We start from the raw sequence: 16,838 nt of genomic DNA on the forward strand, positions 1-16,838 counted from the left end.
TTGAATATCCACAAATAGAATTAATACTGTCAATCCTACTCAAGTGACCCAAGCAATTACCACTTATATTAGACTCTATAGGTATAAATTATTATTTATTATTATTATTTAATAATTTCTTGTGGTTTTTTCCAGATAAAAATTGTATAGTATTCAAAACGTTCACCAAAATTATGTAAAGAATTCTCCAAATAGGTAATTTAATCAAACTAACCCGAGTAATATTAGGTAATTAATTTTTTTTTAATTACTTTGATCATCTTAAATTCTAAATTACTAATATTCACTGATTAAAAGTTAAAAGTTTGTTCCATGTATATTTACAATGTTAGATCTTAATGGGAGAATTCTAAATCCTATGAAAACGATTTGCATCAACATCATCATCATATGAATAGATAATGCAACCACATTTTAAGATTTAAGCTTGTACTTGTTGGTCTCACACTCTCACTCCCACACTATCATGTTCTACAAATCAATTCAATTGCAAAATAACACTAACATATAGGCACACCCTAAAGGACTGAACTCCTCTCACATTACTGGTTAATCAAAATGTGCAGTTTCAGACCCTCATGGATGCTAAGAAAATACAATAATGGATATTTCCCTGCCATATGTTTATATTTAATATTAATACAAGAAAAAATGCTTCTGCTTCTTTGTGTAGCTAAGCTGGTAAAAATAAATAAATTGTGTAAAAAGCAGTGTTCCAAATTCCAATCAACTCTTCTTGTCTTGGAATTGATCAGCTGCAAATAGCTTCCACTGCAAGTTTCCTTGATGAACCAGGACACAGATTGTTATTGAAATTCTCTTTGGTTAGTTTTACGACGCAATCGTTTTTGTTTAGGCATGCCTGCAGCAGTGAATCATATAAGGATCAACATTGTAATGAATCAATCACAAAATCTTTTAAGAATATATCGAATGTGATGCGAAATAAGTTGCGAAAAATGCATACCTTTTCAACAACTGTGCTACTATTGGGATCATGGCAACTTCCCAAAAGGTAAGATCCACATTTTCCAGTAGGGGTTCCAAAGCTAGCAAATTTCACTGAGGATATGATTGTGTTTCCGGGGCATGTTAAACGGGCAAAAGGAGTGTTCTTGTTGATTTTATCTTCACCCTGAGAATCAAGTCCAATAGAAGGGTAATCCTCGGCAACATTGGCACATGCGCCGGTTACTTTACGCCTAAGGAACTTAATCTTTGTTGGATCTCCGCCTTTCTCCTCGAAAATAACAAGAATGTTCCCGGATGGCTTGAACCAAGACCTTGGAACATGATACCTAAAGAGAATAGTTTTTATAGTTATGGTGAATCATGAATGCTTTCTAGTTTCTAGTTTCTTTTCTTCACAACTTATGTTAGTATTTTCTTGGAATATATCTCATATTTGTGAAGGTTTCCACAGAACTCTTCCATCCACTTTTAGTTATGAAATCAAAGGGAAAAAAAACAGTGCATTTAAATTTGGGGTAAATTACATCAACCTCTACCGAGATAGGGGATAATATTACACATGACATCCCTCGATTTGTCGTGTTGACATGTTCTTATCATGTTTGTACTAATCGAGAGGTGTCATATGTAATATCGTTTACCATAGCGAAAGTTGGTGTAATGTACCCTTGGATTTGTGAACCTTACTAATGCATATAGTGTTACCATTTCTGTGTAGGCTTTCCACAATCAGTGTCACATTTGTCAGGGAGGAATTTGCCTCTGTAATCACATTCTTGTACACAGTCTTTTTCCTCGAACTCGCTATTCCGAGACCAATATCTTCCGATTTCTTCTCCATTTAACCAAGCTAGACCCTTTCCCATATGCAACATATCTAATCCAATTGGTTCATCCCCGGACGGAGCATCCACGACGGCCTGCATGACCAAGTGATTAGAATACTAACTGAAAAACACAACATTAAATAAAAAAATGACAGTTTCCATAGTTAATGCCAAAAATAAAGAAACTTGGCTACCTTGTACCATGTTAATGCCTGCCCTTTAGGTGGTTTGGATGTGGTTGTCCACTTAACACTACTCGACCCGTCTCCCTGGTATAACTTCAGTTGTTCTCCTTGTATTCCGATCTGGCAAAGCAAGAAATATAGGAGATGTAGGACAAAAGGGTAATAGAAATTTTCATTTTTGATACCATACTCATGTTTCTACGAATGATTGATAATCGGATAATGTAAGAGCAAAAATACCTTGTAACTCCAGGCACTAGAAGACAAGTCTACTGTCCCATTGTTGAATCCCTTAATCTTTACACTTATCAGTCCTGCTCCGACGAAGTCGTAAAATGGTCCAGCAGTCTAAAACATCAGAAAATCATGGCAAGAACTCAAGTCAATTAGTGGGAATGACAACAAATCATTCTACAATAACTATTGTGTCAAAGGTAGTTAACTGCTAGTACTTATAATTTAAAACTTCAAACTAATGAAGAGTAAATTTAACAGAGCTTTTCAAATTTCTATTAACATTTTTTGCCACTGAATTCCAAGCATCAGGGTAGTTAAGGAATCTCTTAAGGAGCAAGCAACTCACCGGTAAGCCAACGGTCAAGCATAATAAAGCAATCTCATTCTTCCCTGCCCTCAGAGGAATAGGATTCTTGAAAAAGAATGGCGAGTGTGTGCCATTTCCAGTTCCGGTACCTGAAACAAGAAAATGGTTTAAACTCTGAGATTCCATTTAAATTTAATTCCAAATACCTTCATAATTATTAGATTTATCAGAGAGTAACCTTGGTACTCCTGATTCACGAATGCATGGAGAGCATGACCAGTGGAATTTATTAGAAGAACTGGTTTGCTTCCATTCTTTAGGAACCCTTCATGTTCACCAACATATATACTGCCATAAACACAAAAGTTAGCCGTAATCGACAAGGCAACTTACTTTACTAGTACATTTCAATTCATTTATACATGTCTGAGCATTTTACATTATAGATAGATGAGTGTGTGAAACGAAGCAGCATGCAACTATAGACAATATTATGAACATGCAAACCCACCTATGCTTTAAAAGAGAACCAAATTGGATTCATAAAATATAATGTCTTGGTAGTGGTATTCATCAATTTTATTAACATGTATTGAAACCGAAACTCTCCAACATTACCAGAAGAAGAAGCAAAAGCAGATCTTATAAAACATTTAATAATAAGTTATTGACTTCCATGATTCCAACATATTTTGGTAGAAATTCCTAGGTGTTCCGAAAACAACTCAGTACCCTTAATCCTATCAGTACCTTGTTGTGTGCCACAGATAATCAGTGGTATCTTTGGTGGTATTTATAAGGTCGACAAAACCGGTTTTAACGAAGTCTGCCTCCCCCCAGATCCCTGCATTCTCCTTCAATACATCCCATTTGAAAGTCACTGCACCTTTATCTGATTGCTGCAAATTCTCATCAATCATCGAAACTACGTGTGTCTGAGTAGAAACCTGTTGAAGATTTCATGGCTAAGTGTGCAGAATAGAAAAGGAAATACATAATAAGATCAACACATTAAAACCTTTTACATTATTCTATTTCAGTCATATTGGCATACATATACACCAAGGTTTTAAGGAAAGATAATCATAAGATTGATATAATGTGTCTCAATGTATGCAGAATTCTGTTATCATTGATGAACTTGCAAAATGTTCTACTTTTAAGGACACTTCTGAAAACATCACTGAAACTATGAGCAATGCATCAACTCTGAACTGAGTTCTTTATGTAGAAGTTGTGAACACAGAGACAAAACAAGGCTACTTCGTGAAGGAATGATGTCGGTGGGATGAAGGAACATTAATAACATACCTTTGCCGTGTTAAAGACTACATTCTTGCAATCAGGAAGGATGCTAACCGACCACGCCGGCAGGTGATATGACATATTGCGAAACTCCACCATCCTATCATTTTTGTCGTCAATGTTTGCAATAAAGGCAGCACATGCTCCTGATTCATCGGTATAGACATCGGCCTAGTACAGTGGTAACCACATAATGGCTTATAATTCCATATGAATACACTATTAAGTACCATCAAAATCAAATACAACATGGAAGAAGGAATGTGAGAGCAAAAACAAATAAGCAAAGAAATGCAACCTCAGATTATGATTAAATAATTTGAATAAGCAAGTGAAGACAGAAAATAATGGCAATGGTAAAAGATCCTCTATAGTTCTCCTTTCTTTTCACCTTCATTATTGATCGTCTACTCGAAAACAGAACTAAGTGTAAATGCTTAAAGGAAGGGAAGTACCTCCACAGAAGGACCAAGGGTGATATTAACTGCTTTGCCATTAAGCAATACAGGCTCACATAACTTGATAGCTCTGTGAAGCTCCTTAAGATGTCCCCATTTCGGGAATCTAGGTAACCCTGCAAAAATATGATAAGCTTATGAAATTAACTTTAGCATTGATTGGTAGGACATCTAACACAATAAGGAGACTTAAGCATACACTGTTTATTTGGAGAATTCTAATATATATATATATATTTTTTTTTTGAGAAGCTTATCCAAACAACCTTACACAAACTTCAAAATTTCGATGACTTACCGTACTCATCTATCGGGGCATCGTAGTCATAACTTGTAGTAATGAATGGACCACCTGCTGTGCGCCCGAAATTTGTTCCTCCATGATACTAGTAAACATGATTGAGATAAATAAAACCAATATTAGAGAAAAATAAAGTATATGGCATAGCATTTAGATGCAAGATATTTTAATGGTAATACCATGTAGTAGTTTTGCACACTTCCACCTTTCTGGAAGAAACGAGCAACTGCATATGCCACATCTTCAGCTGGCCGGTGAGGATTTCTTCCACCAAAAGTTTTGAACCTTAAATTAGTAGAAGACCACAACACAGGTCATTAAACATGAAATACTTTCCCCTTTTGCAAGATCAAAAGAAAGTTATAAATGTATGCACAACTTCAACTCTTCTAACTCAAGATAAAATAAGGCTAAAAAAGAAAAATATCCTCACAGTTTTGTTCTTAATAAATTCTACAGGCAACATAATCAAAAATTGAAAATGACCATGAATCGTCTCATCTTTAGCAGAAGATGATAACTTAAAATCCATGAAGTATTATTTATATAATAATTAACTGAAAATTTTGGCATACATATCTATTTTAGTAGCTGCACTAATTCTCACTTTGATTTGATAAATAATTGTCAAAAATAAAAAATTTGTACATCTGAATTTACTCAATAAATAAATTACTCATGATAAATACATGTCACTATGACATGGTAAAATGTACAACTTTTATGCAAAAACATGAATAATGGACTACAAGGAGCAAGTTAAAAATGGATCCAGCATACCATCCAGGCCAGTTCTCGGTCCAAATTTTTGGCCTATTTGGAGAAGTAGGTTTAAATTGGTCACAATAGAATGAGTTACAGGTATCTATCTGCAAAAGAATTGTGAACAGTCAGTGTATCACTTAAATGTGACTAGCACTATAGAAATACAAAAGAAAAGAAAACTTATATTCATATAAATAACAAAAATCTAAGAATTGTGCAGTACAATAAAGCTGAATTGCATCGGCTGCAACATATTGATTCAAGATAACATATATATTATATAGTGTCGCATTTATTATTTATGATTGGTAACTTTGAATATCTTCTTGCAACAAGCAACATGAATCCAGGTTGATTTTACAAATTTATAGTCATACCACAGGATCTGGAGCATCCCATTGCTGGCACATTATCCACGGGACACCGGTATTCTGAGCAACAGCCATCTTTGCAGCCCACATTGCATACTTCTTACCGTCCTCCTTATAAAAATTTTCATAGTATCCGTACTCATTTTCTATCTGCAATATTGTGAAGATTCTAAATTGAGTCATTGGATTATATATGTACAAAGTAGAATACAAACCATTGAAAACAAATCAAAGTGTTTATAGCTATACTTGCCTGGGATAAGATAATAGGACCCCCTTGCGACGCAAAAAGCTTCTCTTGTTTCATAAGATTCACTATGTATGTTGTAAAGTTCTGCATATGAGACTAAACCCCAAGAAAAAGCTAACTATGTTAAAGAGATCACAATTTTTTTTGTGTGTGCTACAATTAAATAAATGAATACAGAATTTTGAGTTACAATTGAAGGTCATTCTCACATACCATAAAAGGCTGATTGTATGTCCGGAACACTGTGCCCGGAATATAATGCAACCATACCGGTACACCACTGTAAAATACAGCTTTTGTTTAGTTCCATTTTTCATATTGCTACAAAACAGTAGTGAAAAACAGTCGTTACTTACCCGTAATTCCATTCCGCTGCAACAAACGGCCCTATCCGAAGAATCAAGTACATTCCAGCCTGCTGGACAATCTTCACAAACTTGACTAGATCGAATCGCCCTCCAAAGTAATACTAACATTTCATCATAAGAGAGGAGAAAAGAAAGTCTCAAATTTTCTTCAATCTCAGTATAAGCTATAGGACTCTTTAAGAGTATGTTGCAGCTAACAATCAAGGTTATCAAACTCTCGAGTTAACTAACTTGTAAACTTCTACAGGTACACCAGTTTAACTGTTTCGATCATCAGTCAAATTTACGAGTCGAGTTCTCTGATTCAAGTTTGCTTAACCTCATCGAGTTCACCGAGTTTGATAACCATGCTAACAAGTAATAATGCATCTAACTATCTAAGTTACTTCATCATCTTACTCACATTTCCTGGAGAAAGCTCATGACCGTTCCAGAAAACATAGGTTTCTATGACATCTATCCCTCCTTCCTTAGCTGTTTGAACAAGACTTGGCCACATCTGCCACAATCACAGTATGTCACATACACAAAGTACTGAAATTACTCATCACAAGTTCAAAAAAAGAAAAAAAAATGCTGAATCATATATAATAACAAACAGAGTTCAATTCAACTACAGATCAATAAACACTGAATGTGCATAAACTGACATTGAAAGACACTCTAAAAAGCTGCATTCATATTAGTTCCCTCCGAATTCTAGCAAATAAGCAAATAAGCAAAAGTAGTAACTAACATAAGATCCCTCTTCAATAACCCAAAAAATAAATAAATAAATAAAAGAAAAAACCCACAAAGCTTATTCCTTGAAGAATGTGGTTTTGACTATAAAAAAGGATTTTTTTTTTTACATTGAAAAATAAAATGTTTTCACTCTCCAATTTAGAGTTAGAATGTTGAATCAAAAAGCAAAGTTAGAAACTTTAGAGTTAGAATGTTGAATGTGTGAGTTACTGACAGCGGGAACACTTCTGGGGTAGTGAATGGAAGCAGAGAGAAGAAGCTTCCTTTGGCCATCAATGATGAGGGAGCGACCATCGTAGCTGACATTGGAACCCAAAGCAAGAAATGTGAATGAACAAAGCAGACAGAGAAAGAAACCAAGCTTCATTTTTTATTGTTTGAGATGTTGAAGAAGATATTATTGAAGATTTGGAGCAGAGTCTGAGTGTTCTTTAATAGAAGAAGAAGAAAGAAGAAGAAGAAGAAGAGAGCTGAAGCAAGTTGATCAAGGTGTTACACTGTTTAGTTAATTGAATCGTTAAGGTGGTTCAACAATAATTAACGCAAAATCAAAAATCAAAATAAAACTTCTTAGTGAAGTAGAAAAAATTTGAGTGGATATACAGTTAAGATTTTAATTTTAATACACTTGAAAAGAATATTTTGAATATTTTTCTTGAATTATTTTTTCGTAGAGAGTGATTACATACAAAATATAAAGATTATTTACAACCTAATTAAAGAAAAAAAATAATAGGTAATAAAAATTATTCAAAACAAATCTATACCAAATCTGTTATAATATAAACAAATCATACTAATACCAAATCTATTCTAATATAAACAAATTTGTACTACCAAATCGGTCATAACATAAACAAATCATACTAATACCAAATCTATTCTAATATAAACAAAGTTGTACTAATTATAGAATAATTACAACACTCTTCCTCAAGCTGGTGAATGTATATCTATTATTCCCAACTTATAAGTAAGGTTTTTGAAGTGCTCTGTAAGAAGTCCCTTAGGTAGCGTTTGTTTTGAGGTACTGAGATAGAGACTGAGATTCAGTATCGTGTTTGTTGGTTCAGAGACTGGTACTAAAATTTCTGTTTTTGTCTCCAAAATTTCAGTATTTCAGTACCTCCAGAAAGTAGGGATACAGGGGACTGAAATTTTTAGAGATAGAAACTGAAACTTTAATAACATTTTATACCTAAAATACTTTCATTTCAATTAATTAATTTTAATTTTACCCTTTGTGTAAATTAAATTAGAGTTTTATTCTTGTTTCAATTCTTGTCTCCCATTTTACACCAAACAGAATATTGAGATTTATTTCAATCTCTGTCTCTTAGTTTCTGTCTCTGTCTTTCCACCAAACGCTACCTTAGTGAACATATCTGTCAATTGGAGTTTTGAAGGGATGTACTTGGTGGCTATAAGACTATTGTCCAATTTCTCCTTAATGAAATGTCGGTCTATTTCTACATGTTTTGTTCGGTCATGTTAAACTGGATTGTGTGCAATACTAATGGCAAACTTATTATCACAAACTAGTTCTATAGGAGCTTCATACTTTACTTTGGGGTCATCGAGTATGATCTTCATCCATAATAATTCGCAAATCCTTTGGACCATGGCTCTAAATTCCGTCTCTGCACTTAATTTTGCAACTACATTTTGCTTCTTTCTCCTCCATGTCACCAAGTTTCCACCTAAGAACATGTAATATCCTAAGGTCGATCTCCTATCAATAATTGTTCCTGCGTAGTCAGTATCAGTATATACTTTTATAGATAAAATCCCTTCCTTTTTGAATAGCAATCCTTTCCTTGGAGAGGCTTTCAAGTACTGAATAATCATGTTTACAGCTTGCAAATATCTCTCTCTTGGATCATGCATGAATTGACTAACCATACTAACTGCATAGGCTATGTCAAGCCTAGTGTGTGATAAGTAAATGAGTTTTTCCAGAAGCCTCTGGTACTGTGTCTTCTTCACTTTTGGGCTTTCCTCATCATTTCCAATTCTATGATTTTGCTCTATGGGCACTCTAATAATCTTACAATCCAACTTACCAATCTCTTTGAGGAGATCTAGGATATATTTTTTTTGGGAAATAAAGATGTCTTATCTAGAGTAAGCAACCTCTATACCAAGGAAGTACTTTAGCTTGCTAAGATCCTTCATCTCAAACTGAGTGGCTAACTTTTCTTTCAAAGTATGTTTTTCTAACTCATCATCATCTGCAATAATCATATCATCTACATAGACCAAGAGTAGAGTGAGTTTGCCTTCTTGTGAATGTTTTATAAACAAAGTATGATCACCTTGACTTTGTCGATACCCTAAAAATATCATAGTTTGAGTAAATCTTCCAAACCAGGCACGATGTGACTGTTTAAAATCATACAAAGCCATTTTTAGTCTGCACACCTTATTTCCTTCACTAGTGATATCATATTCTGGTGGAATTTCTATGTACACTTCTTCTTCTAGACTTCCATGCAAGAAGGCATTTTTAACATCAAATTGATGCATCTCCCAACCAAAGTGTGCTGCTAAAGAGAGGATAATCCTGATGGTATTCATTTTAGCCACCGGAGCAAATGTGTCCTTGTGATCGATCCCATAAATTTGGGTATATCCTTTTGCAACCAACCTTGCTTTATACCTGTCTAGTGTACCATTAGATTGATATTTAACTGTGTATATCCACCTACAATCCACTGTTTTTTTGTCCGTTGGTCTCTCTACAATCTCCCAAGTCTCGTTCCTTTCTAATGCACCCATTTCTTCATTCATAGCTCGAACCCAATTCTCATCTTTTAAGGCTTCTTGTACTGATGTAGGAATTCTGACAAAATCAATAGCTGAAAGAAAATTCTAGTGCTGTACAAAAATATTTTTAGTTGACACAAATTTGGAAAAAGGATATTTTGCACAGGATCTTTTTTCTTTTCTCATGGCAATAGGTATATCATCTAGGTTAGTTGTACAAGTGGTATTTAAGGTGTCAAGGGTCTCAATAGTATGAAGTTTTACCTCCAGTTCAGACGAATGAAGTTGTTGTTTGACCAGGACGGGTTCTCGCTGTCTTTGTTGATATTGTTTTCCAAAAAATATGTCTTCATTATTCTCCTCATTATTCTTTTCTGGTAGTGATGCTGATTCAGGGTCTTTGTTATCCTTCAGAGAAGTAAAATTCTGCAACCAGAAAAAAGGTGACGACTCAAAGAACTCAGCTTCTGGAATACTCTCCCCCTGAAACTGAGAACTAGGAAAGGACTATAACTCATAAAATGTGACATCCTTGGAGATATAGAATTTATGACTTTGAAGATGATATCATTTATATCTCTTTGTTTGAAGCATAATCTATAAAGATACATTTGATTGCCTGAGGATCTAACTTAACTCAATGAGAACTATGAATATGAATAAAAATAGGACAACCAAAAATACGACTTTGAAGACCACTCATAATAGGGATAGAGGGGTAAATTTTGGTCAGAAATTAAGCAGAGCTAACATCGTCTAGAACCCGAGATGGTAATCTATTAATCAAATAAGTGGCCGTTAGGACAGCTTCCCCCTAGTAAGACTTAGGAACAGACGTTTGGAAGATTAATGCTCGAGTAACCTCAAGAAGATGACGATTTTTCCTTTCTGCCACCCCATTCTATTGAGGGGTGTCTACACAGGTCAATTCATGAATAACTCCATTATCCTTGAAGAACTTGAAAAAGTTTTGGTTCACATATTCTCTGCCATTATCAGAACATAATCTCTTAATCAGGCTTCCAAATTGTGTTCGAACTATTTAGTAAAAATTTTCAAACAAGTGAAAAACTTTAGACTTATCTTTCATGAGAAATATCCAGGTAACTCGAGTATAATCATCAATAAAAGAAACAAATCACTTTTCACCAGAAATATTACTAATAGCTGAAGGTCCCCACATATCAGAATGAACAAGATCAAAAGGTTTAGAACTTTTATTATTACTGGGAAAAAAAGTAGCCCGATGATGTTTAGCTAATTGACAAATATCACATTAAAAAGATTCGACAAACACTTTTGTAAATAAAAAAGGAAATAAAGACTTTAGGGTACTAAATGGAGGATGACCAAGACATTTATGCTGAAGCCATATCTGAGAGTTTGTCCAGGACGATATATTTGTCTGATGATTTGAATTAAGTGCCTTTTGTGTGGTATTCTTTTCATGTGGTAAGTAGTATAACCCGTCCTGTTCTTTAGCATTTCCAATCGTCCTCCCTATGGTAAGATCCTCAAATACACAATGAGTATGAAAAAATGTTGCATCACAATTTAAGTCTTTGATAATCTTATGAATAGACAAGATGTTAGTAGATAATTTTGGAACATGAAGCATATTTTTTAAATGGATAGAAGGTTGAAGGTGGATGTTACCATATCCAGTAATAGGAATATGAAAACCGTAAGCAACAGTGATTTGTTTGTGACCAGATAAATTAGTGTAAGATGAAAAAGAAAGGGAATGAGGTGTCATATGATCTGTAGCATCAGAGTCTACAATTCAGGTACTTTCAGTGCGAGGAGCATTAAAGGATAAGAAGCTAGAACTCTTACCAGTCATGGTTAAAGCACAAGGGCTAGATGTCTTACTAAGTGAGTCCATAAGACCACATAAATGGAGCTAAGGGCTGGGGCCTCCTTTGCAGCTTGTGAGATAGTTGGGTTTTCTACATTTTCAGAGTCAGACAATGTGTGGTTAGCACATCTTTGTATGGCACCTTTGAATCCTCCAATACATTCGAGGACCTTTTCCTTTCCATGAAGTCTAAAACATGTGTCCTTAGTATGACCCGTTTTTCTACAATAACTGCACCAGCGATCATCACGGTGAGCCTTTGAGAGAGGCTTTTCATATGAAAGGGATGGACCTTTTAAAGGACCTTTGCCAGTGGCTAGAGTTGAACCATCAACAGAATTTTCTCCTACCAACATGACTGACCTCCGAATTTCTTCCCCTCGTACAATATGAAAAATTTCTGAGAGAAAAAGAATTTTTTTTTACCCAAAATTTGAACTCGAATTGGATCAAATTCAGAATGCAAGCTAGACAGAAATTTAAATATACGTATCCTTTCAATAAATTGTGTCAGTGTAGTAGAATCAGGTATGCACTGCATAGTCAAATTTTGATGCTGATCTAATTCGATCCACAAACTATTCAGCGTCCCATAGTAGTCTGTTACGGAGAGGCTCCCTTGCTTGATATTGAAGATCTTGTTTTCTATTTCATAACATGCTACAGTATCCTTCTTCATTGAGTATGTCTGACTTAGATTATTCTAAATCTCCTAAACAGTGAGGAAGAACATATAATTACGGCTGATTTCTGGTGTCATAGAATGCCATAATCAGGTCATGATAAGAGCATCCTCATCATCACAGGCTTCATATCTGGGGTCTATCATGGCTGGAGTGTTCCCTTCTAGATGATTTAATTTCTTTTGCCCTTTGAGGGTAGTGCGAACCAGTTGAGACCATTGGAGGTAGTTGCGCCCATCAAAACAACACGACCCTTGTAACACCGGTAGATCATTGGGGCTAACGAGAGGTGCTGTCTTATCATCCGTCATTGGTAAGAATCGGCAGCAATCAAAGAGATCGTGTGTAGAGTGGTCGATGGTAACAAAATCTCCTAGACTTTGCAAATCGACAAATCCTGCTTCTGATGGTGGTGGTCTCATCAGAAATTCGCCGGGAAAAAAAAAATTCCAATAGTGGTGTGCGACAACGGCAGGGCACCGAAACAGGTATAGTTGCAGCAATTAAGGCTGCCTAAAAAAATGCTGGAAAAATGCGGAAGTAGAGCCCCCAGAATCGAGAGTTCCGATACCAAATTGAAAAGAAGATTTTGAATATTATTTCTGAATTATTTTTTCATAGAGAATGATTACATATAGAATATAAAGATTATTTACAACCTAATTAAGAAAAGAAAATAACAGGTAATAAAAGTTATTCAAAATAAATTTACACCAAATCTGTCCTAATATAAACAAATCTATACTAATACCAAATCTATCCTAATATAAACAAATTTGTACTAATTATAGAATAATTACAACAAATACACTGATAAATAAAACGTTTTATACAATCGTATAATTATATTCGTTTTTTTAAATAATTATTCATGCAGTCAATATAAAATATAATTATTTTTACTGATACGACGTTACGTAATTAAATGCATATATAAAACTACTTTATATTAATTGTAGTATTATACATCAAAATTAAATTCATACTGTTAATATTATTACTTTAAAATAAGTCATATTATTATATTAAAAATTAAAAATAATATTACTTAAATATAATATGAATCTTACTAGTATAAAAAATAAAGCCTCATTACAAATTATTAAAAGAATAAAATTTGTGTTATCATTTTCTTAAGAAATAATCTTAAAGCATTTTTCAAATAAATTCCTATTTCATATTGTATAAGCATAAAAAATATATTAAAACATAATATAAATTAAATAATAAAAAAATAAGCCATCAACTTTTTAACTTAAAAATAAATAAATTTTTAATTAATTAAAAATATAAAATTAATTTTTTTTTAAACATAAAATATTTAAATTCTTTTGTTCAAAATATAAAAAATAAATAAATTTTTATAAAAATTTTAACGTCTCACATGAACGACGTTTTATAGTTTTAATTAATTAATTAATAACTTATTTATCTTCGAATTAAAAAATTAAAACTTTTTATCATTTTTTTATTAATTAATTTGAGGATGAAAGAGTTAAGTAATTCACTAAGTTCATTAGTCATTACTCATTAGCTCAAGGTAAGCTAGGTTGGTCGGTTCGATTTGGTTTGATTCGGTTTAATTTGATTTGGTTCGGTTCGATTCAATTTGGTTAGATTGAAATTAATATTTCCAATTTGAGCCACCGAACTGGAAAGTGGGCAGTGTTGTTTCCCACCAGACAGATATTGCCAGTTTGTATACAACTAGGCTCTGCGCACCAAGATTTTTCATTTTGTGGATAAATATACCAAATAAATATATTTACAAAATTAATGTCACTTTAGTAATTTTAGGTTATTTATAATTGAATTTTATAATTTATCTCTCTTACCAAATGAACTATTTATTAAGTAACTTGTTATATATCTATATTATTAATACAACATTGTGCTGTACCTAAAAATACAAGATTATGCACAACAAAAGATTAAGAAATAAAGTAATTATATTACAAATTCATTATTAGGTAAAGTATTTTGATATTTTTTTATTAATAAGTGATAAATATTGTTAAAAGTAATAAATATTGAAGAAAAAATTGGCATTGCAATTAATATTAAAAAATATCATTACTAATAATCCAGTCATTCTAGCATATGTCATCTTATTTTTAATACTAAAATACATAAATTGTTTCAAACTCAATTATTTGTTATTGTATTAGGATGAGAAATTTTTAAGAGTCAGTAATTTTTAATATTTTGTATTATTATTTAGTTAATATAAATATTAAATTATTTTTAATTAATAAATTTTATTAATTTATGTGTATAAATTTTAAAAAATATAAATATAAATTATATATTTTTATATATAAAATGTCTACAAATATAAATATAAATTATTATTAATTAAATATTAAATAAAAATAATAATATTTACTAATAATATAATATTATTTTTTTAAAATTTCATAAATAGAGAAAACGAAATAAATTTTATATCGAAAATGTAAATGTAAATTTATTGTTTTACTCAAGACAAATCTTCAAGATCCAAAAATAAATTTGAGTTAGTTAAATAATTAGTTTATTTATTTACTTAAATAAATATTAAAATTTAAATTATATTTTATATATATAAATATATAATAACTAATTAATAAATAACAAATTTTCAAATAAAATATGAATTAATAATAAATTAGTCTCTGATACATCATATTGAAAAGACACGGCAGACGGCTAAAAAAATCTTCAAGAACCGACATTGAATTTTACTTATTTATTATTTGTTTGTATGTTTGTTATTCTTAAAAGCTTAAGACATACAGCGTGCGTGTAAGCATGCGCCTAAGTCTCAAATCTCAAAAATTGATTAGATTTAGATTTTAGTACTCCAAATCTATTTGGGACCAAATCCCAAACTTAAATTGACTAGTGTCTGCACTTTGCATGGAGGCACTCAATGTGGGGTCATAACATTATTTTATGACGGATCTAATCTTGTATATCTATGTTTTTCAACAACCTAACTATTGTTTTGCCATTCCAATCCCACCCACGTTCTTCTTTTAATATATAGTTTGTTTGTTTGTTCTTTAATTAAATTAAAAGCCTTTTATATTACGTGTGCATACATAAATGATAAATACATCAATTATCATTTAGAATTTCTTAATGTCTAAGTAATACGTATAAAAGTGTGATTCATTAATATAATTTTTGGTTGTTGATGGCATTTTTTAATTTAAAATATCAAAAACTAATTCGTCGTGGATATAAATTTCATTTAAAAATTTGTCGCTAATTAATAAGTTGCTACACGCACAAAATGAGATTCAAACTCTCGATATTTACTTAAGCAAACAAGTGAGTTAACTATTCGATCAATCTAAGTTGATTGTGCTTCATTAATATATATTAATGTGGATTTAATTTTTTTTTTCAATCCTAAGGCTTCCTTTAGTTCTTGCAAATATTAAATCGGTATCCAAAAAATTTTAGTGCTAACAAAATAGTACCTGATATTTGTTATTGCCAAAATAATCTCCAAAAAATTTTAAAATTTGACAAAAATCTCCGATGACGTTTCCAACGAAGAAATGAGCTTAATTTACTAATCTCTTTCCTCACCTTCTCACTCCAACCAAAAACCCTAATCTCTTCTCTCACCTCTTCCGCTATCCCTTCTTCTTCCGAACTTGATTTGCTCCACCATACATGGTCATAATCCAACTTTCAAGTTCATTAACGTTGATGATATCAACCTCCACATTGCTGAAATCGAAACAGGTCATAATCCACTGTATTCACATGCATTCTATTTTCTTATACTTTTGATTTTTTAATCACATCACCTTTTTCAAACTCTTTCTCTCTCTGGTTTCTTATTTTTAGGTCAAAACGTCGTCGTATTTTTATATGGATTCTGTCCTCAATTTCAGAGGCTACGATCTCTCCAATTTCTCACTAAACGTCATCTTTTCTCATCTTCCCACGGACCTCTTTGCCATTCTCAATTCTCTTGCTATTCCCAAGATAATGCATGGTGATCGATAATGCATGGTGATCTTAGTCTAAAGCGGAGGAGGGGAGAGAAGATATTAAGGTTTATTTTGAGTTGAGGGTGACGAGGTGAGGGAAGAGATTAGCGAATCAAGCTCTCCCCTTCTTCACGAGAAATGCCATTGAAACTCTCTATCACCATCACTGAAGTTCTTTTGATGGTCAAATTAGCATTTTTTATTCAATGTGACGTCATGTTTTTTATGTTTGGGTGTTTTTGTCAAATTTCGAAATCTTTCGGAGATCATTTTGTCAATAACAAAAATCAAATATTATTTTATCAGCGTCTGATTCTCTTTTGAATACCGATCTAATATTTACCTAAAAAATAAATAAAATACTAAAAATAATGTATAAAAAATAAAAATACAAAAATTAATTTTTTTATATAAAATATATTAATTTAATCTTATCTGTTAAATATAATATT

At 32.4% G+C, this 16,838-nt stretch overlaps 1 protein-coding gene across 1 annotated transcript; it reads right to left on the reverse strand.

The window, feature by feature from the left end:
* Nucleotides 1-368: 368 nt before the first annotated feature.
* Nucleotides 369-7,752, reverse strand: LOC112707966 (beta-galactosidase 10). Its single transcript, XM_025760029.3, has 19 exons — nucleotides 7,305-7,752; nucleotides 6,750-6,845; nucleotides 6,335-6,447; nucleotides 6,192-6,258; nucleotides 5,982-6,074; nucleotides 5,735-5,878; nucleotides 5,373-5,461; nucleotides 4,772-4,877; nucleotides 4,590-4,677; nucleotides 4,289-4,407; nucleotides 3,840-4,004; nucleotides 3,279-3,475; nucleotides 2,767-2,876; nucleotides 2,568-2,677; nucleotides 2,225-2,332; nucleotides 1,994-2,104; nucleotides 1,678-1,892; nucleotides 968-1,298; nucleotides 369-862 (listed from the first exon to the last, which is right to left on the reverse strand). Exons 1-19 carry the CDS (start codon nucleotides 7,455-7,457, stop codon nucleotides 752-754), a joined length of 2,526 nt encoding a protein of 841 aa, XP_025615814.1. The 5' UTR covers nucleotides 7,458-7,752; the 3' UTR covers nucleotides 369-751.
* Between the last annotated feature and the right edge of the window lie 9,086 nt (nucleotides 7,753-16,838).

Source organism: Arachis hypogaea, chromosome 8 (assembly GCF_003086295.3).
Source record: "Arachis hypogaea cultivar Tifrunner chromosome 8, arahy.Tifrunner.gnm2.J5K5, whole genome shotgun sequence".
Classification (NCBI taxonomy): domain Eukaryota; kingdom Viridiplantae; phylum Streptophyta; class Magnoliopsida; order Fabales; family Fabaceae; genus Arachis; species Arachis hypogaea.

Excerpts from the sequence above, each read along its gene's own strand:
- LOC112707966 (XM_025760029.3), bottom strand. The coding sequence starts at position 7,457 with ATGAAGCTTGGTTTCTTTCTCTGTCTGCTTTGTTCATTCACATTTCTT. Across the intron at positions 3,476-3,839 it reads TAGTCTTTAACACGGCAAAG|GTTTCTACTCAGACACACGT; the intron begins GTATGTTATTAA and ends AATCTTCAACAG. Across the intron at positions 863-967 it reads GTAGCACAGTTGTTGAAAAG|GCATGCCTAAACAAAAACGA; the intron begins GTATGCATTTTT and ends TCACTGCTGCAG.